Source organism: Panthera onca, chromosome F1 (genome assembly GCF_046562875.1).
Source record: "Panthera onca isolate mPanOnc1 chromosome F1, mPanOnc1 haplotype 2, whole genome shotgun sequence".
NCBI lineage: Eukaryota > Metazoa > Chordata > Mammalia > Carnivora > Felidae > Panthera > Panthera onca.
This window is the reverse complement of record NC_138355.1, coordinates 70,594,228-70,618,212: the sequence shown is the minus strand read 5'-3', so window position 1 is coordinate 70,618,212 and position 23,985 is coordinate 70,594,228. Positions and strand designations below refer to the sequence as shown.

At 57.7% G+C, this 23,985-nt stretch overlaps 2 protein-coding genes and 1 long non-coding RNA gene across 12 annotated transcripts in view; 1 reads left to right on the top strand and 2 right to left on the bottom strand.

Annotated features, from left to right (window-relative positions):
• The first annotated feature begins 92 nt into the window (after positions 1–92).
• Positions 93–8,177, top strand: RUSC1 (RUN and SH3 domain containing 1). Of its 3 annotated transcripts, XM_060644690.2 has the most exons (11): positions 93–337; positions 1,005–2,462; positions 2,757–3,119; positions 3,711–3,809; positions 3,957–4,033; positions 4,138–4,312; positions 4,387–4,492; positions 4,645–4,691; positions 5,204–5,753; positions 6,238–6,366; positions 7,575–8,177. In XM_060644690.2, exons 2-11 carry the CDS (start codon positions 1,091–1,093, stop codon positions 7,741–7,743), a joined length of 3,087 nt encoding a protein of 1,028 aa, XP_060500673.2. In that variant the 5' UTR covers positions 93–337; positions 1,005–1,090; the 3' UTR covers positions 7,744–8,177. The 3 variants fall into 3 exon arrangements, with proteins under 3 accessions (XP_060500673.2, XP_060500674.2, XP_060500675.1); XM_060644691.2 differs by lacking the exon at positions 2,757–3,119; XM_060644692.2 differs by lacking the exons at positions 93–337; positions 1,005–2,462; positions 2,757–3,119 and adding an exon at positions 3,451–3,538.
• On the bottom strand, positions 8,097–8,874 carry LOC132686786 (uncharacterized). The gene is made up of 2 exons (XR_009613875.1): positions 8,675–8,874; positions 8,097–8,553 (listed from the first exon to the last, which is right to left on the bottom strand). It is a non-coding gene; the product is annotated as an uncharacterized LOC132686786 (long non-coding RNA).
• A 5,912-nt stretch (positions 8,875–14,786) lies between these two features.
• Positions 14,787–23,985, bottom strand: part of ASH1L (ASH1 like histone lysine methyltransferase) — a 191,092-nt gene continuing 181,893 nt past the window's right edge. For 5 of the 8 annotated variants that reach the window (XM_081791976.1, XM_081791978.1, XM_081791979.1 and 2 more), the window contains 10 exons: positions 23,689–23,937; positions 22,738–22,824; positions 21,841–21,931; positions 20,693–20,831; positions 20,423–20,595; positions 19,111–19,277; positions 17,909–17,949; positions 16,703–17,004; positions 16,282–16,369; positions 14,787–15,946 (listed from right to left, as the gene is read on the bottom strand). In XM_081791976.1, the coding sequence (XP_081648102.1) occupies positions 15,742–15,946; positions 16,282–16,369; positions 16,703–17,004; positions 17,909–17,949; positions 19,111–19,277; positions 20,423–20,595; positions 20,693–20,831; positions 21,841–21,931; positions 22,738–22,824; positions 23,689–23,937 (1,542 nt within the window). In that variant the 3' untranslated portion in view covers positions 14,787–15,741. Of the gene's footprint in view, positions 16,370–16,702; positions 17,005–17,908; positions 17,950–19,110; positions 19,278–20,422; positions 20,596–20,692; positions 20,832–21,840; positions 21,932–22,737; positions 22,825–23,688; positions 23,938–23,985 lie in introns of all 8 variants that reach the window. The other 3 variants (XM_081791980.1, XM_081791983.1, XM_081791981.1) reach the window with 2 other exon arrangements.

Sequence of the window (23,985 nt, the reverse complement as noted above, 5' to 3'; positions counted from 1 at the left end):
GGGGCGCGGCTCCGGCCAGGGTGGGCAGGGGTGGGGGTGGCTGCACGGAAGCGGGGACCAGGGGGCCTTGCCTTCGGAACCCCTGAGGACCGAAAGCCTAAGACCTCGAAAGCTGCACGCTGGGCCTCGGTGGGTGACACAGGCGCGACGTCAGGCGCTGGGGGCTGGGTCTGAGCCACGCCACGCCCATGCGTGAAGGGGCGCGGCTGCGCAGCGCCGGCGGGTTGTCCCAGCGGCCCCCCCCCCCCCCCCCCCCACCTTCCAGTCTGTGCGGTCCGGCGGGGACCTTGGGAGCCGAGGAGGAGCCCGCTGCAGCGGCTGCGGGAGGAGGCCCCTGGTGAGGAGGGCTCGGCCTCGGGACGCGAGAGGGGGAGGGGGGCGGGAGAGGGGAGCAGTGAAGCTGCATAGAGGAGGAGCGGGGCGGCGGCTGGGTGATGGGGACCAGCGCGGAGAGAATGGACGAGCACGGGGTCCCAGCGCAGGTGCACCGAGGCCGCCGAGCTCCGTGCCGGCCGACCTGCCACGCGGACCCGACACGCTGCCCCTTTCGCGCATTGAGCGGCCAGACGCGCCATCCCCCACCCGGCTTCAGAGCATCTGGGCGGGGCCTCCCTCGGCCCCTTCCCCTGGGAGTGAAGGGCAGGCTGGGGAAGGGGCGGCGGTGGGGTGGGGTGGGGCGGGGGGACAGGGCCAGACCGCAGCAGAGACGATCTGGGGCTCCATTCCGGGCCCCATCCTTTTTCAAGCCCCCGCACCTCCACGGAGATCCAGAGCGCAGCCGCATTCTCTGACCCTCCCCGCCCCATTCCCGGGGGGCTCCCTTCGGCTCCACCTGCAAATACTGCAGTGGAAACTAATGGTCAGTCGGTGGACATTTGCATCTCATTTAAATATTGTCCGAAGCGGCCGGCGCCTTTCATGCCTGCTGCAGCTGTCAGTCACCTCGGTGTCCTTCCCGCGGCCCGCGCCCTCTCTGGCTGGGTTTCACCGTCCCTGTCTTCCAGGTCTGCGTCTGCGGTTGCCAGGTAGGCGGGTGTGAGAGGCCCGATCCTCCTGATTGTCGAGAGGCCATCCCGTCGCCGGCGGCACAATGCTGTCCCCTCAGAGGGCTTTACTTTGCAACCTCAACCACATCCACCTCCAGCATGTCTCTCTGGGCCTGCACCTGTCCCGCCGTCCTGAGCTACGGGAGGGGCCCTTGAGCACGTCCCCTCCCCCAGGGGACACCGGGGGCAAGGAGAGCCGGGGCCCCTGCAGCGGGGCCCTGGTGGATGCCAATTCCAACAGCCCAGCCGTGCCCTGCCGCTGCTGCCAGGAGCACGGGCCAGGCTTGGAAAACCGGCAGGACCCGGCCCAGGAGGAAGAGGGGGCTGCCTCCCCCTCGGACCCGGGCTGCTCCTCCTCGCTCAGCTCCTGCTCAGATCTTAGCCCTGACGAGACCCCCGTCTCCGTGTACTCGCGGGGCCTCCCTGGCGACGAGCATGTCCGCCCTCGGCCCAGCATCACCCCCCTGGAGCAGGGCTCCCCACTGGCTTCCGCAGGCCCTGGCGCCTGCTCCCCGGACAGCTTCTGCTGCTCGCCCGATTCCTGCTCCGGAGCGTCCTCCCCTCCCGGCCCTGGCCTGGACTCCAACTGCAACGCCCTGACCGCCTGCCTGGAGCCCCCCTCCCCGGGGCTGGAGGAAGACGACGAGGGTGGGGAGCAGGACCTCCCTGCCTCCGAGCTCCCAGAGGCGGATGATGATGATGGGAAAACCGACGCTGGGAAGACGGAACCCAGCTGGAAAATCAACCCTATCTGGAAAATTGACACGGAGAAAGCGGAAGCCGGCTGGAGAATCGCGGAGAACAATAACTCTAGCTGCAAAATCAGTGGGCATAGTAACTCCAGCTGGAAAACGGAACCCGGACAACTCGACTCCGGGCGCAAAACCGCCTCGGGGGTAGCCGACCCCGGCTGGAAAGCAGACGCGGGGAGAGCCGAGGCGGGGTGCAGGCGTGACGTCAGCGAGGAGCCGGCGGCTCGCCGGACCGTCACGTCTTTCCACGAGCTGGCCCAGAAGCGCAAGCGGGGCCCGGGGCTGCCCCTCGCGCCGCAGGTCAAGAAGGACCGCAGCGACTGGCTCATAGTCTTCTCGCCCGACAGCGAGCTGCCCCCCAGCGGCTCCCTGGGCGGCTCCCCGGCGCCGCCGCGGGAGGTCACCACCTTCAAGGAGCTGCGGTCCCGGAGCCGCGCCCCGCCCCCGCCGCTGCCGCCCCGCGACCCCCCGGCTGGCTGGGCCCTAGTGCCGTCCCGGCCCCCGCCCCCGCCCGTCCCGCCGCGGAGGAGGAAGAACCGGCCCGGGCTGCAGCCCATCGCCGAGCGGCCGCCCGAGGAGGGCAGGCCGGGCAGCCCCGCGACTGGAGAGCAGGCCCCGGCCGCCCGGGAGCCCGAGGAGCCGGGCGCGCAGGCCGGCCGTGCGGGTAAGCGGCCGCGGGGAAGCGCGGGGCGGAGGCGGGGCGGGGTGGGGGGGGGGGCCGGGCTGCGGCCCCGCCCCCGCCTCCGGCCCGCCCCCTCCGTGGGTGCCGCCCGCCGCCCCCCTCCCGCAGACCGCCTCCCCCCCCCCCCCCCCCCCGGCCGCCGGCGGCGAGCGCTCCGGGAGGAGACCCTGGGGGGCGCCGCCGGGCCGCGGCACTAACTCTCTGCTCCCTCTTTCTCCGCCCGCCCCGCCTGGCTGCCGCCCCGCCCCCGCCGCCCCGCCCCGCCCCCCGCTGCAGCCGGTGCCCCCCCGCCGCCGCCGCCGCCCGCCCCCCGGGCCGCGGCCGACGCGCGCCCCCTGCTGGAAGGCGCGGGCGCGGTGGGAACCCCGCCTCGGGCCGGCCCGCCCCGCGCGGGACTGCGGCTGCTGCCAGTGCGCCTGTCCCCGGTGGGCGCGCAATCGCCCCCGGCCCGGGGGGCCCTACCCTGCCTGGCCAGCCCCGAGCTGGCACTGCTGCTGTCCCCGCTCTTTCCCAGAAGCAGCACCTTCCCCGCCGCGGCCCCCCCGCCCCGCCAGGTGCCCGCCCCCCCGCTGCCACCGCCGCCGCGCCCGCCGAAGGCCCCCGGCCGGACCAGGAGCCCGCCGCCTCCGCCCAGGCTACGTAAGACGGACCCGGGCCCGCCCGCCCCCCGCGCCCGCCCGCCCGCCCGTCGCGGGGCTGGGCCCTGGGCCTCGAGGTCCGGGCGTGGGGGGCGCGGGCCGAGGGCGTCCCAGCTAGCGCCGGGCGACGGGCCTCGGGTCACGCCCTCTGCGCACCGGGGCGGGGGGGGGGGGTGTGCTGGCCGCGCCTCGCTCGGGGGGTGGGAGAGAGGCTGGCTCGGGACCCGGTGGGCCCCGCCCGCGCCTCCCAGCCTCCCGATCCTCGGCCGCCCCTCCCGCTGCGTCTCCTCCCACTCCCGGAGGTCGGTCTGTCTGTCCGTCCATTGGCCCAGGCCCCCCACGTGCTCCCCGGGCTGCCCTCCCTACACGCGTCCGGCCGGCGGGGAGCGCGCAGTCCCGCCCGGGGCCTTCGGGGCGGAGGTGGGCGCGGGTGCGGGCGGCGCGCGCGGGACGGGGCGGGGTGGGGGGGGGGGCGCTGCGCCTGGCCCTGCCCCCGGCCCTGCCCCCTTGCGGCCTGCGGGCGACCTGTGCGCCGGCCCGGCGTCCTCGGGTCACCCTCGGGTCACGCCGCCGCGTTCTTCCTTCACCCCAGCCCGGAGCTCCTGGTCGTTCGCCGGCGCCCCCGGGGCCCAGCGACGGTGGATGGCAGAAACCCAGGGTGGGGCCGGCCAGCTGCAGGAGCAGAAGAAAGGTAGGACGCTCGGACTCTTGACCCCGGCTGCCGAGTCGGCTGCGGCTGGTGTGGGCGCCCGGCCCCCGGGGTCACGGTGCGCGAACCGAGGGTCTGCGGGGCCCTCGGGTGAGCGCGGGCACCGACCTCCCTGCCCGGCCCTCTTAGGGCTCCTGATAGCCGTCAGCGCCTCGGTGGATAAGATCATCTCGCATTTTGGGGCCGCCCGGAACTTGGTTCAGAAGGTGAAGGTGTCTGTGGGGGAGGCAGCGGGGGCGAGAGGGGACCCCTGGGGCCCGCACGCGCGGTTGGCAGGGAGGCCGACGTGCCGCGTTGTGCCCGCCCCCAGGCGCAGCTGGGGGACAGCCGGCTGAGCCCAGACGTGGGGCACCTGGTGCTGACCACCCTCTGCCCGGCCCTCCACGCCCTGGTGGCCGACGGGCTGAAGCCTTTCCGGAAGGACCTCATCACCGGGCAGCGCCGGAGCAGCCCCTGGAGCGTGGTGGAGGCGTCGGTGAAGCCAGGTGGGGCGGGCCCGGGCGGGGCGGGGCGGGGGCGCGCGCAGGCCTGGGCCCGGCTGATAACGCGGCGTCCGCAGGCTCCGGCACCCGCTCGCTGGGGACCCTGTACAGCCAGGTCAGCCGTCTGGCCCCGCTGAGCAGCAGCCGCAGCCGCTTCCACGCCTTCATCCTGGGCCTCCTCAAGTGAGTGGCCCTGTTTTCTGGCGCTCCTCCCAGCCCCGGGGACCTCGCGGGTGCACTGGTGGGACGCAGCGGTGCTCTGGTTCCCAGAGAGGGCTGTCGCCTCTGCGAAGCTCATCTCTCATCCCGAACTCCGTTTTTCCTGCCACCCCCAGCACGAAGCAGTTGGAGCTGTGGTTTTCCAGCCTCCAGGAAGACGCAGGTCAGACCCTGAGCCGCAGGGGGGGGGGGGGGGGCAGGCACCTCTCCTGTCGGTCCCACTGACGTCAGAGTGACTTTGGCCCCAGGCGCGACTTTGATTACCCTGCCGCTTCAGGCTTTCAGTGCTTCCCGTTGCCCATAACAGGAGAGACCCAAGTCCTCACCGACACCTCCAGAAGCTTGGTTAGCAGGCCTCTGCCTTCTTGCCCGGCCTCCAGGTCTGGGGCTCTCCCCAGGCCCCGGGGCAGTCTTCTTCCCCATCCTTCCTGCCCCACGGCCCTCCTTGGGTCGTCTTTACCCCAGGAGGCCTGTTCATCTTCATCCCTCGCGTCCTCCTTCCCTGGGGCTCCGGGTTGCTCCCTCGGCCTTCAAGGCCCCCTTTCCCTCGTGCGAGTTATGTGCCACCCTTGTTCCGCGGGCCCTGGTTCCGCTGGGGCAGGGGCGCGTGGGCTCTGTGCCCCCAGCGTGGACGGAGGCCGGACCGGGGCCCGACGGCAGCCTGCACGTCCCCAGGCCTGCTGTCCCTCCTGTATCTGCCCACCGGCTTCTTCTCCTTGGCCCGCGGCGGCTGCCCCGCGCTGACCACCGAGCTGCTCCTGCTGCTGCAGCCGCTGTCCGTGCTCACTTTCCACCTGGACCTGCTCTTCGAACACCACCACCACCTGCCCCTGGGCCCGCCTCCCGCCGCCCCCGCCCCGGGCTCGCCTCCGGCCCTGCAACACACCGTGCGGGCTGTGCTGCACTGGGGGGGGCGGCTGGCCCAGAGCCTTCGGGGGGCTTCCGGGGAGACGCCTCCAGGCCCTTCAGCTCCCGCGAGCCCCCCCGCACCCGGCGGCTGGTGGGAGCAGCTGACCCAGGCCTCCCGGGTCTACGCGTCCGGGAGCGGCGAGGGCTTCCCTCTCCCCCGGTGGAGGTCCTGGCGTCCCTCCGGCACCGCCGAAGGCGCCCAGGACGGGCCCCTGCCCGCGGAGGAAGCGGCACCAGGCAGAGGCGTGTGGCTGGGGAGACTGTTTGGGGTGCCGGGGGGCGTCACAGAAGCCGACGGTGGAGCCTTGAAGTCCAGGTAATGGGGTAGCCGGGCCCCTCCAGGACTCTGGCCCCTTCTCAGAGCCCCCAGCCATCCCAGTTGGAAACTATAGAGACCGCTTGCGCCAGAGGTTGGCCGGCTTGTTTCCCTAGGGCCCGAGCGGCAGGTGGTTCCCGTTAGGCCCGCCCTGCACGCAGGTGCCCTCCGTGCTCTTGCCCTGGGGTTTGGCCACGGTGGCCTCGGCCTGTCCAGTGAGCCTCGGGGCCTCCCTGAGCCCGCTGGTCCCAGAGGCCCCTTCCGGGGCATCGGTGACCTTGGTGGGCAACCCCCCCCCCCCCCCCCCAATCACCATGAGGGTGCCTGTGTCCCGGAGCTGCCTCCGTGCTCCCAGCAGTGACCTGTCCCTGACCTCTTTTGAGTCAGGCGCCCCCCCCACGTCTTCCCTCCTCCCAAACCCCGGGTTCTTGGGTTCTTTTTCTGGATGCCCGGTGACCCCTGTGACCCTGTGTCCTTCGTCCAGGAGACCGTCCAGCTGGCTGCCGCCGACAGTGAGCGTGTTGGCTCTGGTGAGGCGGGCGCCACCTCCCGAGACTCTGTCTTCCCCCGAGGAGCCTGAGGCCGCAGCCCCGAGCGCCCCGCAGACCCACAGGTCAGGAGGGCGGCTTCTGCTTGGGGAGAGTGGGGGTCACGGGGGTCGTGGCGCAGAGGCCTGGGGCCACGAGGTCAGCTGGTGACCAGTGTGCCCTGCTGCCTCTCAGCCCGTTTCTCTCTCGTCCGTTGGCGATGGTCTTAGGAAGACTAAGCCTAAGTGTGTGAGGCCTGGGGTGCCCGGCGGGTGCCTGGGACAGGTCACTTGTTGCTGTCCTCTGAGGGGTCATGCTTCCCTGAGGGTTTTTCAGGTTCAGACCTGCTTCTACTCCGGAGTCTGGCCTCAGCCTGGTTGTCTCAGTGCACCGAATTAGGTTTCTTTTCTTTTCTTTTTTTAAGCTTATTTATTTTGAGGGAGAGCGAGCGCGAGTGCAGGGGAGGGACAGAGAGAGAGAGAATCAATCCCAAGCAGGCTCTGCGCCGTCAGCACAGAGCCCCATATGGGGCTTGAACCCATGAATCGTGAGATCGTGACTCAAGCGGAAATCCAGAGTCAGCCGCTTTACCGACTGCGCCACTAGGCGCCCCTGAATTCAGTTTCTTGGCTTTTCCTTCGCTCAACGATTCTTTTCAAGTCTTTCTTACGAGCCGGGCGTTATGCTCTGGGAGGGAACGCGAAGGCACGGGGGCACTGGAGTCCGTGCCCTCACGGAGCTCGTGGCCCAGGGAGGACCCCGGTGCAGGAACGCGCAGTCCCGAGTGGTGGATGCTCTGGGAGGGGAGGACTGAGTCCCTCGGGGCCAGGTCTGGGGGCGCAGCTGTGTAGGGGGTACCAGGGTGACGGCAGCAGCGAGATGCCTGAGGCCTCAGTGGCTGGGAGGAACCCGGACTCCATCCTTGAGGCCCTGGGAGGCAGCCTGGGGGGGACGGGGGCAGGGAGAGGTGAGCAGACCCTGCCCTGGGGCCCAGGAGTGAGGACGGCAGTGGCGTCCAAGAGGAGGGCAGATGGAGTGAAGGAGATACAGGCGCCAAACAAGTTTTTCGGGGGGTGGGGACGATTGGATGTGGGGTCAGGACGCTGCACATTCTGGCAGGAGACCCCCCCCTCCTCCCCCCCGCCCAGGGTGGGGGAGAGCAAGGGGGTGTGTTTGCAACCGAGGGGGCCTAGGAGGAGGAACTGGTCCTGAGGGGGGGACTGGTGGGGAGGCCGGGCAGTCGGTCCCCACGCCTCTCCCGGAGCCTCACCTGGCCTGTCCCTCTGGTCCGCAGGGCAGTGCGCGCGCTCTGTGACCACACGGCCGCGGGACCCGGTCAGCTGAGCTTCCGGCGCGGGGAGGTGCTGCGAGTCCTGGGCACCGTGGACGAGGACTGGCTCCGCTGTGGGCGCGATGGCGCCGAGGGGCTGGTGCCCGTGGGGTACACGTCTCTGGTCCTCTAGGCCGAGGGCCTTTCCGGCTGCGTCGCCCCCCCGGGAACGGTGACCTGTGCAGGCGCCGCAGAAGCATTGGCCTGTCTGCAATACGACCTGTCGCCCCCCCCGACCCCCCCGCGTCCGTGTCTGCGATGTGAGATCCGCTCTCCATCCTCCCTGAAACCTGCTCGTCTTCTAAGTACGAAAGGAATTTCCCTCCACCTCCCTCCTCTTCCCACCTGCGTAAGGAACCGTTTCCCTTCCCAGCCGCACCTCTGCCTTCGTCGTCTGCGAGCGGACCGTCCCCACACTGGAAGGGCCTGGTCTCCTTCCTGCGCATGGACACCCCGCAGCGCCCACGTTGCTTGTATTTATTCTGTGCTCCCGACCCCCCTGCCGGGTGGGCCCGTGGTGCCGGTCCGCCCGCCCCTCCTTTGTCCCAATAAAGTGTGGGCGCTGAACGTGTGTGTGTCACTGGCTCCAGGGCAGAGGCTGCGGGTCGGGGAGAGGCCCCCTCCTGCCAGCCCTGGGTCCTCACTGTTCCCCGCGCCGTGGAGAAGCGGCCGATTGGTGCAGAACCTCACAGGTGCTCCTCGGTGGAGGCCTGACTGCGTGTCTTAGGAGCCCGAAGGGACCAAGGCGGGTGGGGAGGCCTGGGCTTCCCGACTGTGCTCCCACGACCCCGACCGAGGTGCTGGGCCGGATTAGCGGGTTGCAGGGAGGGACGCCCTTCCAGGTAATGCGCCCACTCTGCGGTGACAGAGGTTCAGACAGCACAATAAGGGGACGTCTGTTACTCCGTGGGGAGCGTCACCAGGAAGTTAGAGGACAGGACACCTAGGGGAAACAGAACCAGGAGAGGAGAAGATGCTGACGTTTTCCTTTACCTTGGGGCAGGAAGGTCAAGGGGATGCCAGGCTGGCGCAGGGAGAGGGTGGCGTGGAGCCTGACGCCTTACACTTTTGCTGTTTCCTGACTTCCTGCTCCCGTTCCTAACTTCCTGCTCCCCATTCCTAACTTCCTGTTCCCATTCCTGACTTCCTGCGCCCGTTCCTGACTTCCTGCTCCCGTTCCTGACTTCCTGCTCCCCATTCCTGATTTCCTGCTCCCCGTTCCTGACTTCCTGCTCCCGTTCCTGACTTCCTGCTCTGGTTCCTGCTCCCCATTCCTAACTTCCTGTTCCCATTCCTGACTTCCTGCTCCCTGTTCCTGATTTCCTGCTCCCCGTTCCTGACTTCCTGCTCCCATTCCTGACTTCTTGCTCCCGTTCCTGCTCCCCGTTCCTGGCCGGCTTGTGTCACTAATCTTGCTCTGATTTCGTTTTGTGTCTGGCTGCCCTCCCAGTGTCGCTGCCCTCCCAATTTCAGGCCTAAGTTTGCATTTCAGGTGTGCTCTAGCGTGGCGTTCACTCACACCGGATTCTGAGAGCCGCTGGGACCCGCCAGCTGCAGCCTTAGGGCAGCGCTCCTTCACGGAGGCTCTCCAACTGCTTTCTCCTCCTCTGGCGTTTGAACTTAAGCAGTACTTGTGGAAGACTACTGTGACTTTGGCTTTGTGACCAGTGTTTCCCACAGGGAGGTCTGCCCAGTGAAACACCGTTCCTGGGTATGCCACGGAGCTGTCATGTTCCAGGACCCCACCTGCCCTGTCCTTCTGACTCCTGTCCCCATGTGCTAGGTGTTACGGTGCGTAACTCTAACAACTGGGAAGTGTCCTCAAACGATATTGCTGAGATATGGTGATATTTGTGGTCACAGCCTAATGGGTCTCGGGCTTGTGTAGGCAGTAAGAGTAACAGACCTCCTTGAAGGACATCATGAAACAGACCAAATGTTGATACGGAATTAGCTTTGCACTATTCCATTTAAAAAAAAAATTTTTTTTTTTTAACGTTTATTTATTTTTGAGACAGAGAGCGACAGAGCATGAACGGGGGAGGGGCAGAGAGAGAGGGAGACACAGAACCGGAAGCAGGCTCCAGGCTCTGAGCCATCAGCCCAGAGCCCGACGCGGGGCTCGAAGTCACGGTCTGTGAGATCATGACCTGAGCTGAAGTCGGACGCTTAACCGACTGAGCCACCCAGGCGCCCCCCGCACTATTCCATATTACCTAGAACAGCTGTAGTAGGTACCAAAGGCTAAAAAGTAATGAAGGGTACAAAGTTTAAGAAAAACTGCCAACGTGCTGCCTTTGCATCGTGATGAGACTGCATCCTGTTGCCTGACAACAGGACAGCCTCTCGTCCTCCTGGGAGCTGACAGACGCCAAGCTCTTCGCGATCATCTCTTTTTTAAAAAAGTAATGAGTTGAAAGTCATAATTCCAACACAGGTAACATACTTTGCTATATTAGTTTTAGATGTACAATATAGTGATTCAGTAATTCTGTGCATTACTCGGGGCTCATCATGTTAAGTGGACTCTGAATCCCTGTCACCCATTTACCCATCCCCCACCCACCTCCCTTCTGGTGGCCACCAGTGTGTTCTCTCTAATTAAGAGTCTGTTTTCAGGTTTGTCTTTTTTTTCTTTTCCTTTGTTTTTTAAATTCCACATATGAGTGAAACCATACGGTATTTACCTTTCTCTGGCTTATTTCGATTAGCATAATACCCTCTAGACCCACCCATGTTGTTGTAGATGACAAGACTTCATTCTTTTTTGTGGCTGAGTAATGTTCTAATGTATGTGTATACGACTTCTTCTTTATCCATTCATCTCTCAAGGGACACTTGGGCTGCTTCCATAATATGGCTACTGTAAATAATGCTGCAATAAACATAGGGGTGGGGGGCCCTGGCCCGCTGGGTCAGTGGAGCATGTGACTCTTGATCTCGGAGCTCTGGGTTTGAGCCCCACGTTGGATATAGAGATTACCTAAAAAAATCTTAAGCCCCCCCAAACCATAGGGGTGCATGTATCGTTTCGAATAAGTGTGTTTGTATTCTTTGGGTAAATACCCAGTACAGGAATTACTGGGTCATATGGTAATTCTATTTTTTTTTTTTTTTAATATCTATTCATTTATATTTGGGAGAGTGAGCGGGGGAGGGGCAGAGGGAGACCCAGACTCTGAAGCAGGCTCTGTGACGTTAACACAGTGTAGAGCCCGACTTGGGGCTCAGACTCAACAAACCATGAGATTATGGCCTGAGCTGAAGTCAGATACTTAACCAACTGAGCCATCCAGGTGCCCACCATCTTCCACAGTGGCTGCACCAGTTTGCATTACCACCAACAGTACACGAGGGTTCCTTTTTCTCCATGGCGGTTTCTTGTGTTTTTTATTTTAACCACTCTGACAGGTGTGAGGTGATACCTCATTGGGGTTTTGATTTGCATTTCCCTGATGAGTGATGTTGAGCGTCTTTTCATGTGTCTGTTGGGCATCTGGATGTCTTCTTCGGAGAAATGTCTATTCATGTCTTACGCCTATTTTTGATTTTTTTTTATGTTGAGTTGTAGAAGTTCATTATATATTTTGCATACTAACCCTTTATTGGATATATCATTTGCAAGTATCTTCTCCCATTCAGGAGAATGTCTTAGTTTTATTTTTTTAATCATTTATTTTTAATGTTTATTTTTGAGAGAAAGAGAAAGAAAGAAAGTGCGTGCGCAAGTCAGGGAGGGGCAGAGAGGGGGACAGAAGACCCAAAGCAGGCTCCACACTGTCAGCGCAAAGCTAGACATGGTGCTCGAACCTATAAACCGTGAGATCATGGGGGCGGGGGGAGGCTGAAGTGCGACGCTCAACCGACTGAGCCACCCAGGCGTCCCTAAAGATTTTAAGTAATCTCTACACCCTATGTGGGACTCAGAACCCCTGAGATCAAGAGTCACATGCTCTCCCAACTGGGCCAGCCAGGAGCCCCAGTTTTGTTGTTTCCTTTGATATGCAGAAGGTTTTTTATTTTGATGGAGTCTTAATAGTTTACTTTTGCTTTTGTCTCCCTTGCCTCAGGAGACCTTCCTATGGCCAGTGTCAGAGAAATGACTGCTTGTACTCTCTTCTAGGATTTTTATGGTTTCAGGTGTCACATTTAGGTCCTTAATCCATTTTGAGTTTACTTTTGTATATGCTGTAAGAAAGTGGTCGTTTTCATTTTTTGCATGTGGCTATCCAGCTTTCCCAACGTCTTTGTTAAAGGGGCTCTAATTTTTTTTAACTTTGAGAGAAAGACAAAGAGAATGAGAGGGAGAGAGCATGAGCAAGGAAGAGGCAGAGAGAGAGAGAAAAATCCCAAGCATGATCTGCGCTGTCAGAACAGAACCTGATGCGGGGTTCAAACTCACAGATCATGACCCGAGTGGAAATCAAAGTTGGACGCTTAAACGACTGAGCCACCCAGGTGCCCCAAGGCTGTCTTTTCCCCCCCATTGTATATTCTTGCCTCCTTTGTCGAAGATTAAATTGATCATATGATGGTAGGTTTATTTCTGGGCTCTCTGTTCCGCTGATCTGTGTCTGCTTTGGGCACATTGTTTTCCTATAGCTTTGTAGCACATCTTGAAATCTAAAATTGGGGTACCTCCAGTTTTGCTTTTCTTTTCCAAGGTTACTTTGGCCATTCAGAGTCTTTTGTGGTTCCATGCAAATTTTGGGATTATTTTAGTTTTGTGCCAAATGCTGGTGGTGTTTCGGTAGGGATTGCAGTAAATCCATGGGTTGCTTTGAGTAGTCCACACAGTTCAACAATATTTATTCTTCCTGCCCATGAGCGTGGAATCTTTCCATTTGTTCATGTCCTCTGCGATTCCTTTCATCAGTGTTCTGTAGTTTTCAGAGTACAGGTCTTTCACCTCCTTCTGTTTATTCCTAGGTTTTGTTTTTGTTTTTGGTGCAATTGTAGATGGGATTTTTTTTTGGGGGGGGGATTATTAATCTTTCTGCCGCCTTATTATTAGTGTGTAGAAATGCAATGTATTTCTGCACATTGATTTTGTATCCTGTAACCTTACCAAAATCATTTATCGGTTCTAGTGGTTTTTTGGTGGTCTCTCAGGTGTTCTATATAATAGTATAATGTCATCTGCAAATAGTGTGTGTTCCTGTTTTCTCATCAACCTGGATGCCTTGATTGCTTTTTCTTGTCTGATTGCTGTGGCTAGGACTTCCAGTACTATGTTGAATAAAAGTGGTAAAGAGTGCACATCCTTATCCTGTTCCTGATCTTTAGAGGAAAGGCTCTCACTTTTTCACCATCGAGTAGGATGTCTACTATGCGTTTTTCACATACAGCCTTTATTAGGTTGAGGTATGTTGCCTTTAAACCTACTTTGTTAAGGGTTTTTAATCATGAATGGATTAAATGGTACTTTGTCAAATGCTTTTTCTGCGTCTATGGAAATTATCACGTGGTTCTTATACGTTCTCTTGTGGACGTACTGTATCACGTTGATCGATTTGCAAATATTGAACTACCCTTGCATCCTGGGAATGCAGCCAAAGGTCTTGATGCTTCTGGACTTCGAGCCTCAGTGGTGACCTAGGTCTGGGATGACATTTTGTCAGGTGTTTCCGTCGTTGGCCGGAGTGGATTTATCCTCCTCATTAGTAGGGTCACACTCGGCTATTGGACACCTTTCTATTTGGAGATAAACACGAAGATTTTGGAATTCCGAGCCCAACACTAGGTACCAGGTGATCTCTGGCAAGCTGCTGAGACTCCGTTTTCATGTCTACGAAATGGGAGTAGGAACTACAGAGCTGTCACGAGGGTCATTGGTCTAACTAGCTGGATGGCCCTGGGCAAGTTACTATCGCTAACCTGTTGCTTTAAGTCCCTCATGTGGGACGTTGGGTTTTGGTACCGACCTGAAAGGGCCATTGTGAAGATTAATAAATGTGTGCACGTCGACTGCTTCTGATGACACGGTCTAGCACGGTGGCCTGAAGTTACTGTCGCCAGCCTTGGAGGCGGTATCAAACGAGGCCATGTGTGTGCGCGTGCATGTGTGCAAGGACAGAAGGGGAAACGATCGTTCTGTTGATTGGTTGGGCTGGGCTCAGACCGAAAAGATCCCAATGTTGAGGAAACGGCTTCACCTAGGAGTCGGCACTGGTGAGTGCGCTCCTAGGGGGCCCAGGATGCTGGTGCTGCGGTGTGAAAAAGACCTCTTTGGAAACAGGCAGGAGAAGATCCTGGAAGATAGATGAGGATAGGGAAGAGGGAAAGAATGGCACGCTCACCACTCTGTTGTTAGGAAAAGTTTTTTCCATTTAATACTAGACTTTCAAGGATTGAGATGCAAGCTTTTTCTGCAATTACATCCAATGTTAAAATTGGTAATACATAATTTACAAAGATTAACATCAAAACAATCATCTATTTAGATATGCTTTTGTAAAAAGGAAATATATTAGCAGCATTTATATTTTCCGCAATCACACGGCCTACAGACATGCAGACTAACTCTGTATCTATTCGCAGCGATGTAGTGCGTTGCCCCGCGTTTCAAACACCAAAACCCGCCTGGCAGCTAGGGGGTTCTTTTTATTTCATTATTATAAAATAACCGAAAAATAAAAAAAGGCATTAATTTCTACACCAGTAAGAAAAAACAAGTTTTTGCACTTACCTAACATTTGATTGTCTAAAAAACATTTCAGTTTTTAGTCTTTCAACAAAAGAAAGATAAAATGACAGAGCGTAGTGTCTTTTGCTTCTGTTCTCACATTTTACAAAGTTTTTTTCTTTTTTCGTCTTTTTTAAAATTTTAGTGTTTAACACTAGTCAAGGAAATATTGAATTTTAATCTCTTTCTTGTCATTTTCCTGCTTTTGACTAAAAGGAGACCCCCCCACCCCAAAGTGCCCCTATTTCCCACCTCCCTCCCACCCAGCTCCCTGCAACGAAAACCAAAGGAAGCCACTGAGCCGGGCCTTGGACATGCGGCGTTCCCAGCTCCACACGTGAGTACCTCGCACCCAGGTCTTGTCGTAACGTACAGCGCCTCTCTACGGTAAGAAAATACTCCAAACTAGTTTCTTAATTCTCTGTTTTCTTTAATAAAATATTTATTCTGCTTTTTCTCTGCTCAAGGGGATCTTTGGCTTCCCCTGTCTCTTTTGTTTTGTTTTTTTTTTTTTCTGTTTTTGTTTTTTTTTTTTCCTCAAGATTGACACAGAAAGGAGAAAAAGAAAAAAAGATTGAATGGAATGGAAGGTGTCCATGTTTCTACCTAAACAAGTCAGAGCGTCGTCATCGGGGGAGATGTGCAGCTAGGACAGCGTTGGTCCGGGACTGGAGAAAAGTAATGGGATGGGGTTACTACTGTATTGCTTCCTAGTCACGCGGCAGATATATATATATATATACATACATACATACATATATATATACACACACAACTTGGCACATTTAAAAACCATCTTTTCTCTTATAAGAACATCTAAAACGTATATGCATATGTATGTCTGAGAAGATAACAAAGCAAAGCTTTTTAAATTTCATTTTTAAAGAGACAGTATTGTCTGGGAAGTTCTGGCCAAGAGATTGGGAAGGAGGCAGACGCCCGTGCCCTCCCCCCTGTGCGGTCATCAGGAGGGCGGAGGACCCAGGCCGGCGGGTGGGCAAGCACGGTCTCTAAGAGGTGGACACTGAAAACTGTACAATGAGGAAAACAGGAGTAGTGTTTTCAATCGATAATGTACACTCACGACAAATACTCTGCTAGGCGAACACTGCTCAACAGTCTGTGTAGTGACTTTGGCGGGGCGGTTTAGGGTCCACGTGTACGGAGGTTTTACGACGAGGCTATTCTGAGACGAATGTCCGCTCGCGGCACAGCAGACGCCCGAGAGCCACAGCGCGTGAACAGCACAGGTGAGGCGCTGGCGGGGGGCCTGGCCTTCTCGTTAGAAAAAGATAGGTTGGGCAGGGTATGAAGTTAAAACAAAAATCATTACAATGAGTTCTGTGCCCTGCTGACCCCATGGGGGCCTTCCCTAGTCCGTGGTTACATTCTGGGGGGGAGAGGGAGGGAAAAGGGCCGCAGATACAAGTGCTTTGACCTGTCAATTCACGTTTTACTTGGACCTGATTGGACGAGGAAACTTTCCCAGTCAAGGATCCATCTGGAAAGAGGCCCCAGCAGCTGTTTCTGTTGTAGGTCTCTAGGGTAGCTCCTGGAGCCCACAGAGAACGGACGCCCGGGGCGGGTAGGGACCCCCTCCCGCCGACGGGGAGTTACACGTGGGGACAAGGAAGCAGCTTCGCAGCAGTGCCTGTGGGGTCAGAGGGTGACACAGAGAGACCCAAGCTGGAGGGAGAGGCGAGTGCTATAAAAGTACCAAGACTCTGGCCACCCCCACGGCCGCCCCCAGTGTGCGCTGTCCTCCTCCCATCTCGAACCCTCAGGGCGAAGCAATGGAGAGGAAAACAAGTTAAACGGGAGTGTTTATACAGGCGCCTTCCTCTCCCCCTCCACTAGCTCCAAGGTTTATTAAGTACCTGATGCCAATGACACGGCCCCTTCCCACCCCTGTCTACACTCGGAACAAGAGGCAGGACTGTTAGCTCCACCGACGGCGGATGCCTGACCTCCTCCTCTGAGGCTCACTTCCGGAAGCTGCACTCTGGGATGAACAAAGTGCGTCTTCGGAGCTTCCTGCCGGATCCTTCCTCCAGCAGGTAGGTCACGTCGATGGCTGAAAACAGAACCAAGGAGGCTCATCGAATCCCCGCCCCCCACTCCTCCCTCCACATCTGAGCTGGAGGGAGGGCACTGGAGCCCGGGGACTCCTTTTCCAGCCTGTGAACGCATCGGGCCTTGCTTGGGAGGGAAGTTCTCCGGGGGACCGTCTCCGCACCCGCAGATCCATTCCTGACATGCAACAGGATGCGGGCCCGCAAAAGAACCGCGAGGTTTTCACAGGATACTTTCCGTTCCGGGCAAGTAATCGTAAGCTGTTCTTTTCCATTCTTTCCGCACTCATTTCCCCTTTCTCTTAAACCCGAGACATGAGCCTGAGTCTTCTTACCATTTTTTCCGGGGATTTTGTCCAGGAGATTGAGCAAGATCTGGTTGAGTCGTTCCCGCTGGCTGTGCCGTCGCTCCTCGGGGGTACAGGCAGGCGCCGGCTCCGGACTGCTCTCCTCCGCCTTCTTCTCGCCTTCGCTCGCTTCTGCGGCGGCCCCCTCCCGCTCCGGCTCCTCCAGGCCGGGCATCTCCTCAGCGGCTTGCTCCTGGCTGGCCAGGACCTCTTCAATCAAGGGCAGAGCATCGTCCTCCTGGCCCAGGTCTTTCAGGGGCGGCTTTGGGCGCTCAGACTTCCAGGAGGACCTGTGAGGCAGAGGTGGGAATTTAGACTAAGGCTGAGGAGGGCACTGGGGAGGGAAGGGGAGCAGTGGGGAGGCACCTCAGGTGGCTTCAGACCCTGAGTCTAGCTCTTGGAGTCTTGGCGCTGGCTGTGACTTTATTATTATTTGCACAAATCACCACCTTTCTCTGAAATCTGTTTTCTAATTATAAAATACAATTTCCTTCTTTCAGGAAATCCAAGGAATCCACAAACTGTACCAGAGCTGGTAACACTGCTTAGCTAGTTCTGACTGCGTCGTGAGCATAGCGAGGTTTGGCCCAGCGCCGTGAGGCCCACAGTCTGACTCCAGTAAGCCTTCATACGGAGCATTTCCTTTCCTGTACCCCACCCCCCCATGTGCGGTCTAGGACGTCCCCCTCAGGGGAAGCCATGACGTCGGTACAGCGGGCGGCAGGCCCCCATTCAACAGAAAAGGAAACTGAAGGAAGGCCTCTGGTGCCCCTTCTCCCAGAACAAGCATCTCGTGCACAAAACCAGGACAAATCAGAGCCACATGCGCACAGTGCTCGGCAAAACCCTGCACTTGCAGAGGCTTGACAGCACGCCCTTGACTGAGGTCCCAGGAACCGAACACCTCGGGTAATGAGAAAAGCTCGCAGAAACCTTGAAAAGGGACTTTTCTGAATCTGTCTAGAGTTCTGTCCCAAATCTTCTCCTTCTCTATTCCTGTTCCTTGTGAGCCTCCCTCCCTGCCCTGCCTCCAGCTCCGTGACGAGACCGTGCCTCCTGTCAGCTAGGCCCTCCCCTGGGTCACCCTGTCAGAGGGTCCCTATCCTCAGGTATGGCTGAGCGGGTGGATGGCGGTCCCCTTGCCCAAGCCGTGGGCCGCCTCCTACAGGCCCCTCACGTCCCCATGGGACTCACCGCCCTCCGTTCCTCTTGTAGTTGTCTGGGACGTAATGCGGCTGCAAAGAAAGGGAAGTGGTAAGTCTACGGCAGAGGCTGGCGAAGCTGGACCAGGCGGCCTGGGGCCAACTCAGGACAAGGAGCGGGAGGGGGGCAGCTAAGGAAACAGGAAGAAAACACAGGGCTGAGGCCCTCACTGGGTGAGGGCTGGGCGGCTGGGTCGTAAGGTCTGAAGTTCAGTACTTCCATCGGTCTGTAGGCTACAGTGGTTTTGGGGTCTCGTGAGCCCGCGACGACAGTACGAGGGACGGACTCCCGGTCCTGTCTGCCCCATCCTGATGTTTAAGTAGTGAAAGTTGGGGCTTCAAAGCTAACCTGTGAGCTGTTGCCCGAGCAAGCAAGACCAAAGAAGTCTAGATGAGAGGCGGGCAGAATATAAAATACTGTTCAGAGGTATCCAAAAACAAGAATAGGAAAAGCAGGGGCATGAATGCTTGCTTTCTGGCTAGACGGTTTCTAACCATTCTAGGAGGATGGCCACGGTTTTGGACAAGCCCACAGAAAGCAGGGTCAAGGATGAGCAGCTTAGTCCTGGGTCTCATTTTAGTAGGTAGACGGGGGGACAACCAAAGCCTCTGTGGGAAGATGAATGGCACAAAATAACCGTATGGAGGAGTATGTTCACGACAGTGAAAGAAAAAACACAGGAGAAAGGCAGAAAATGAAAATGTTAATAACTCCATTATTTTCTGGGCAGTGGGATAATGTACAACTTTTTCTTAATGCTTCTGTAGTTTTCACATTTTATATAATGATGGTGTCTTACATTTTCAATGCAAAGATACAAGGAAAAACCACTGAATTGTTTTCACTGACGTTTTCTCTGGGTTTGCTAATTCCACTTCTTAAAATTATGGATGTGAAAAACACAACAAAAAACTACGATGGGGGCTCAAGGGCTAAGACTGTAAAGAGGTGAGCAAGAAAAAAGAGGGAAACCCGACTGTGACGCGGAAGACGACAACTCCCGAGAAACAGCCCACGGCAGGAAATGCAGAAGAAACGTAGAAATGTATTTATGCTGTCTAGAAATCCCAACTGCCCGGTTCCCGCAGTCCGGGACAGAGGAACAAGATGAGGAAGCAGGCTCCCCACCCTACGGAGCGGCACGCGTGAGCTGCGCGGCCTGGACACGGACAGGTGGAAGGACGGAGACTCACCGAGAAATCTCTCTTGGGAGTGAGCTTCTTGGGGAAGTGGTCAAAGGCATAGGGCTTGGTGCAGACGGGATAGCGGTTCCGGTGGATCTTGTAAAACAGGTGTGCGGACTTGTCGAGCCGATAGTCACAGATGTACACGTCCTGCTCCTTCACCCCTTTGGGTCTCCCTAGGAGTTCAAATACTGCTAAAGAACCCTCCCGTCTCCCTCCCTTCTCCCCGAGCTGCCCAGAGATGACACCACACCACTGGGAGGGCAGCGGGACCGTGAAGAGGGGACGCTATGGCAATTCCGAGAGGCCTCTGATGACTGCAGAAGGAAGGAGAGTCCCCAGATGGGTGCGTGTGTGGGTGTGTGACAGGGCGGGAAGGTACCAGACGGGCAGCTTATTCAGGTGCTGCAGGAATGTGGGAGCACGGCCACCGGCATGACGGAGAAGACAGAGCAGAGTGTGGGGACGTTAGCAGAGAAGAAGGGCAGGTGTAAAGGTGTAAAGGAAGGGAGCACATCTGGAAACAGACATTTTATTGAGTAAATATTTACTTACGTTAAGTCCTCTCTATGCCCCATGCGGGGCTTAAACTCATGACCCCAACTGAGCCCGCTGGGTGCCCCTGGAAATAAACACTTCACAACCGGGGGACACAGTCCCCAGAACCATGGGCCCCAAGCAGCCAACGCTGCTGTGATACCAAGAAGGTGAGGCAGCCGAGCGCCTGGAAGAGACAGGTGAGCACGTGGGAGCTCACACCGGGAGCCCAACTGGCCCAAGTGCTCGTAGAGTGTCACTTCGCTTCATCTTCACAGAATGCTGTGACAGGGGCTAGCCCCTACTTCCGGGAGACTAAGTGACTGCCCGAGGACGCACAAGTAACGAGCGGTGGGGCTGGGATTTGAAAATGGACTGACTCCACAGCCTACACTGTTGGCCATGGAGCTCATAAAACCGTTGCACTGTTCTGGTTGGTTGGTTGAATGTCCAGAGTTGCTGATGGCCTTGGGGACTCTGGAGTGGGCGGGTGAAAGAACGTACCTTCCGACAGTACTAATGGGATGCTGAGCACGCGATATTAAGGAAGAAATGTTAACTAAATAAGTAAAAGGCGGGGGGGGGGGGGCGGCAAGGAATTAAGAGCCACTGAACACCAAGCACTAGGTAAAAGAAAGAAACGATGTGACGTTCAGCTCTCTCAAGCTTCACAGCTAGCCTGAGGACTCTTTTCATCACACGGAGACAAGAAGAGTGGAGTGGCAGCTGCACATCGAGGAACAGGGGACAGAAGGTCATTTCTTCGGCAGCTCGGGTCACTCACCTTTGCAATACGTGTAAAGGTCCAGTACACAGCAGGTCCCCACCACGGCCTCCAAGGGAATGATCTCGTACAGCGGCACCCGAAACAGCTCGTTGTGATAGAAGCGGCGAGAGGGGGAGTGGTGGGTCTCGTGGGGGCGGAAATAGTGGTGACCAAAGGCGAACCGCTCCTCTCTAGGGCAGAGAGAGGGTCAGGGTCAGTCAACTGGCAAGACCCTGGCCAGTATGCAGCTCTTTGCTGGAAGGAGACAGTGAAGACCTCAACACCTACTTTTCGTTCTTCCAAAGCTTCTCAATGCGAAAGATGTCAAGTTTGTCTCGATTAATGTGTGACAACAGTCGGTAGGACTGGCGGACCGGGTGGCCGTCAGGGGTGCGCCGGCTGTCCCGCATCAAATACACACAGTCGCCTGGAAGGCACAGGAGAGGTTAGTTAGACGAAGCCAGCATGAGCTCTGCCAGGCGTCCACTGGTCCCACCCAGGTCCACCCAGGAGAACGTAAAATCTAATCAACGGGTACAGAGAGCACGGCCGCAGGCTCGCGGTGAAGACCGTCCATGCTAGACCGTGAGGACACCACGAGGGAGCGTGCCCAGCTCTTGGATCCTGTTGTGTTTTTCCCAAGTCCTGAAACTAGCTTTGTGACAGCCTTGTCTCTCCAGATTCACTTTATTTTGTGGAGGGGAAATGTATAAAGCTGAAGGACTAAAGGAAATAAAACCTATACTGTTGACCCTTGAAACAACATGGTTTGAACGGCACAGGGCTGACTTAATGCAGATTTTTTTTTTTTTTTTTTTTTTTTGGATAAATATGGTCCAGGACTGTAGATGTACTGTAAAAACCTTCCTTACGATTTTCTTAACATTGTTTTCCTCTAGCTTTATTGTAAGCACGAAGTATATAAATACATGTAACATACAAAATATAGGTTAGTGGGCTATGTTATCAGTAAGGAAGGCTCTGGTCAACAAAAAGCGATTAGTAGAGTTCTTGGGGAGTCAAAAGTTACATGTGGCTTTCTTAGGGGCGCCTGGGTGGCTCAGTCAATGAAGTGTCCGACTCTTGATTTTGGCTCAGGTCACAGTCTCATCGTTCACGGGTTTGAGCCCTGAGTCGGGCTCTGTGCTGGGTGTGGAGCCTGCTTGAGATTCTCTCCCCACCCCCCCTCCCCACTCTGCCCCTCCCCAGCTTGCGCTCTCTCTCAAAATAAATAAAGTAACTTAAAAAAAAGCAAACAAAAGGTCATACGTGGATTTTTGACTGCATGGGGCGGGGGGAGGCTGGTGCCCCTAAACCTGCTGTGTTCCAGGGTCAGCTGTATTCTGTGGCCACGCAAGGCTGTGTGGTGACAGTGCTGTGTGGACGGCAGACAGTCCTGCTGCGAGGAAAGGTGGGGCCAGCTCGCGTGTACGCACCTTGACGAAGCAACAGGTCATCTCGGAGCAAACAGATGAAGTAGACACAGCCGGGCTGGGCGTAGTGGGGCCGAGGGGTCATGGGTACCTCCTGGTAAGGACGAAAAGCCAATGGGTCAGGGCCGTGACCGCCACGTCCCGCCTACTGGTCTCCATCCTAACCCTACTGGACCAGGAAAGCGAAGGCCGTGCGTTCCCGACTGACCGCACGGAGCACAGCTTGTGCGGCTGCCCTGGGCCCCACGGGAGCGGGACAGCGCGTGAGGGGGACACTCGCAGTGTCACAGCGATGCAGGGAAGCTGCTGGCATTTAGAACCCACGTGCCGGGGAAGCCAGACATTCTGCAGTGCGTCCCTCGCAGCACGGAAATGCCGCTCTAAATGACGACACTGCCGCGAAGACGTTCTGCCCACAACACTTCCCTTTACAGAGGAGCCCTGCCCGAGACCGCATGCACACACAGAGCAGAACAAGACAAACACCCACCTGGTAACGTGGGAGAGTCACTCAACCCACCGCCTCCCCCGGAAAGTGGACTGAGACTAACCCTGTGGACTCGGACTCAATGCTCTTTTCACTTAAACACTACTTAACCTAAGTGGTATTTAGAGTACTGAGCTCGGACTTCACAAGTACTTTTTTCATGGAGAGCAGACAGTGTTTATAGAGCACCATTCCTTCCGAAGGTTTCTAAGTGTTTTATTTCCCCTTTGACCACACACTTGAGAAAGGGAAGGGCGGAACTGTTACCCTCAGGGTAAACTGTAAGAAACTGAGGCCCAGAGAGGTTGGGTAACTTATCAAAGGAAAGTCAGTGCATCAGGAGCAGGGCAGGTAGGAGGCCGCGCGCAGACGCTCCCGCTTGTCGATCAGACTGTCACCAGAGGGCAGCTTACTCTGTCCACAGGCCTCGGGTCACACTGCTCACAGAGGTAGTGCTCCACGTCTGAGTTCACCCCCATACAGTCGCAGTGCTGCCACACCTGTGGGGACAAAGTGCGGTTGGGAGGGGGCCTTCCGCTTACCGAGAAGGGCCGGGGGCAAAGAATAACGAAACGAAACAGTGGGACAGGGTGAGGTCAAACGGGAACTAAGGGATGTGAATGTGTGTGAACATACATGTACCGATCGCTTTAGGACACACACACACCCGGGCAAATAAAATGTGGAGCTGGACAGAGAACAGAGGGACGTAGGGTTATAGAAACAAACTACTTACTGGGTAGCACACAGCCGTGACCCGGCTGCTGCGGAGGCCTTAGTCACACAATGTTTCTTTTTCTTTTTTTAAAGTTTTTATTTATTTTTGAGAGAGTGAGAAAGAGAGAGAGAGAAGGGCAGAGGGGGGAGGGGGAGGGAGAGAGAGAGAGAGAGAGAGAGAGAGAGAGAGAGAGAGAATCCCTAGCAGGCTCCATGCTGTCAGCACAGAGCCCGACACGGGGCTCGATCCCACAGACCGTGACATCATGACCTGAGCCGAAGTCAAGAGTCAGGCGTTTGACGGACCGAGCCCCCCAGGCGCCCCGCACAGTGTTTCTCCGTGCTGTGGCCTAATCCCGGGCTCCCGACCACCCTGTGGGTCACTCGTGGCCCCCTTCCCATCTGGTAAGGTGGCAAGTGCGGAGCCTCGCTGTGCCTGCGTCAGGGCCACAGAGGGCAGTGCTGCTCTGCGCGGCTCCTTCCCACACAATCCCTGGGTCCGGCCTCCCCAAGAACCGTGCAGGGGGATGGAGAGGTGGGAGAGGTGGGAAAGCGGGAAGGATAACGGGAAAGAGGAAGAAGACAGGAGAAAGGTCATCTGGGAGCAGCGAGGGCCGAGGCCCCGGCCTGTGTCCCCCGAGGCTCACCATGCACTTGTCACACTGGATCATGAGGCCTTCGTCCTTGTGCAGGCCGCACACACAGCGGATGACGTCGTCGTCCTTCTCGTGCACATTCTCCTTCTCGGAGACGGAGGCCTCGCTGCCGTCTGCCTCGCTTGCCGTCTCTCCCACGATCTCGTCGATCTGGGCCGACGCCTCGTGCCGGGCGTTGTAGTAGGTCTTCCGCAGGCGGCAGACATCTCTCCCGATGGGGGATTTACGCCCGTAGTACTTCTGAAGGGAGCAGAGGAAAGAAACGCGCGTGCTCTTGTCAGCAGGGCT

Excerpts from the sequence above, each read along its gene's own strand:
- RUSC1 (XM_060644690.2), top strand. The coding sequence starts at position 1,091 with ATGCTGTCCCCTCAGAGGGCTTTACTTTGCAACCTCAACCACATCCAC. Across the intron at positions 3,120-3,710 it reads GCCGCCTCCGCCCAGGCTAC|CCCGGAGCTCCTGGTCGTTC; the intron begins GTAAGACGGACC and ends CCTTCACCCCAG. Across the intron at positions 4,313-4,386 it reads GGAGGCGTCGGTGAAGCCAG|GCTCCGGCACCCGCTCGCTG; the intron begins GTGGGGCGGGCC and ends CGGCGTCCGCAG.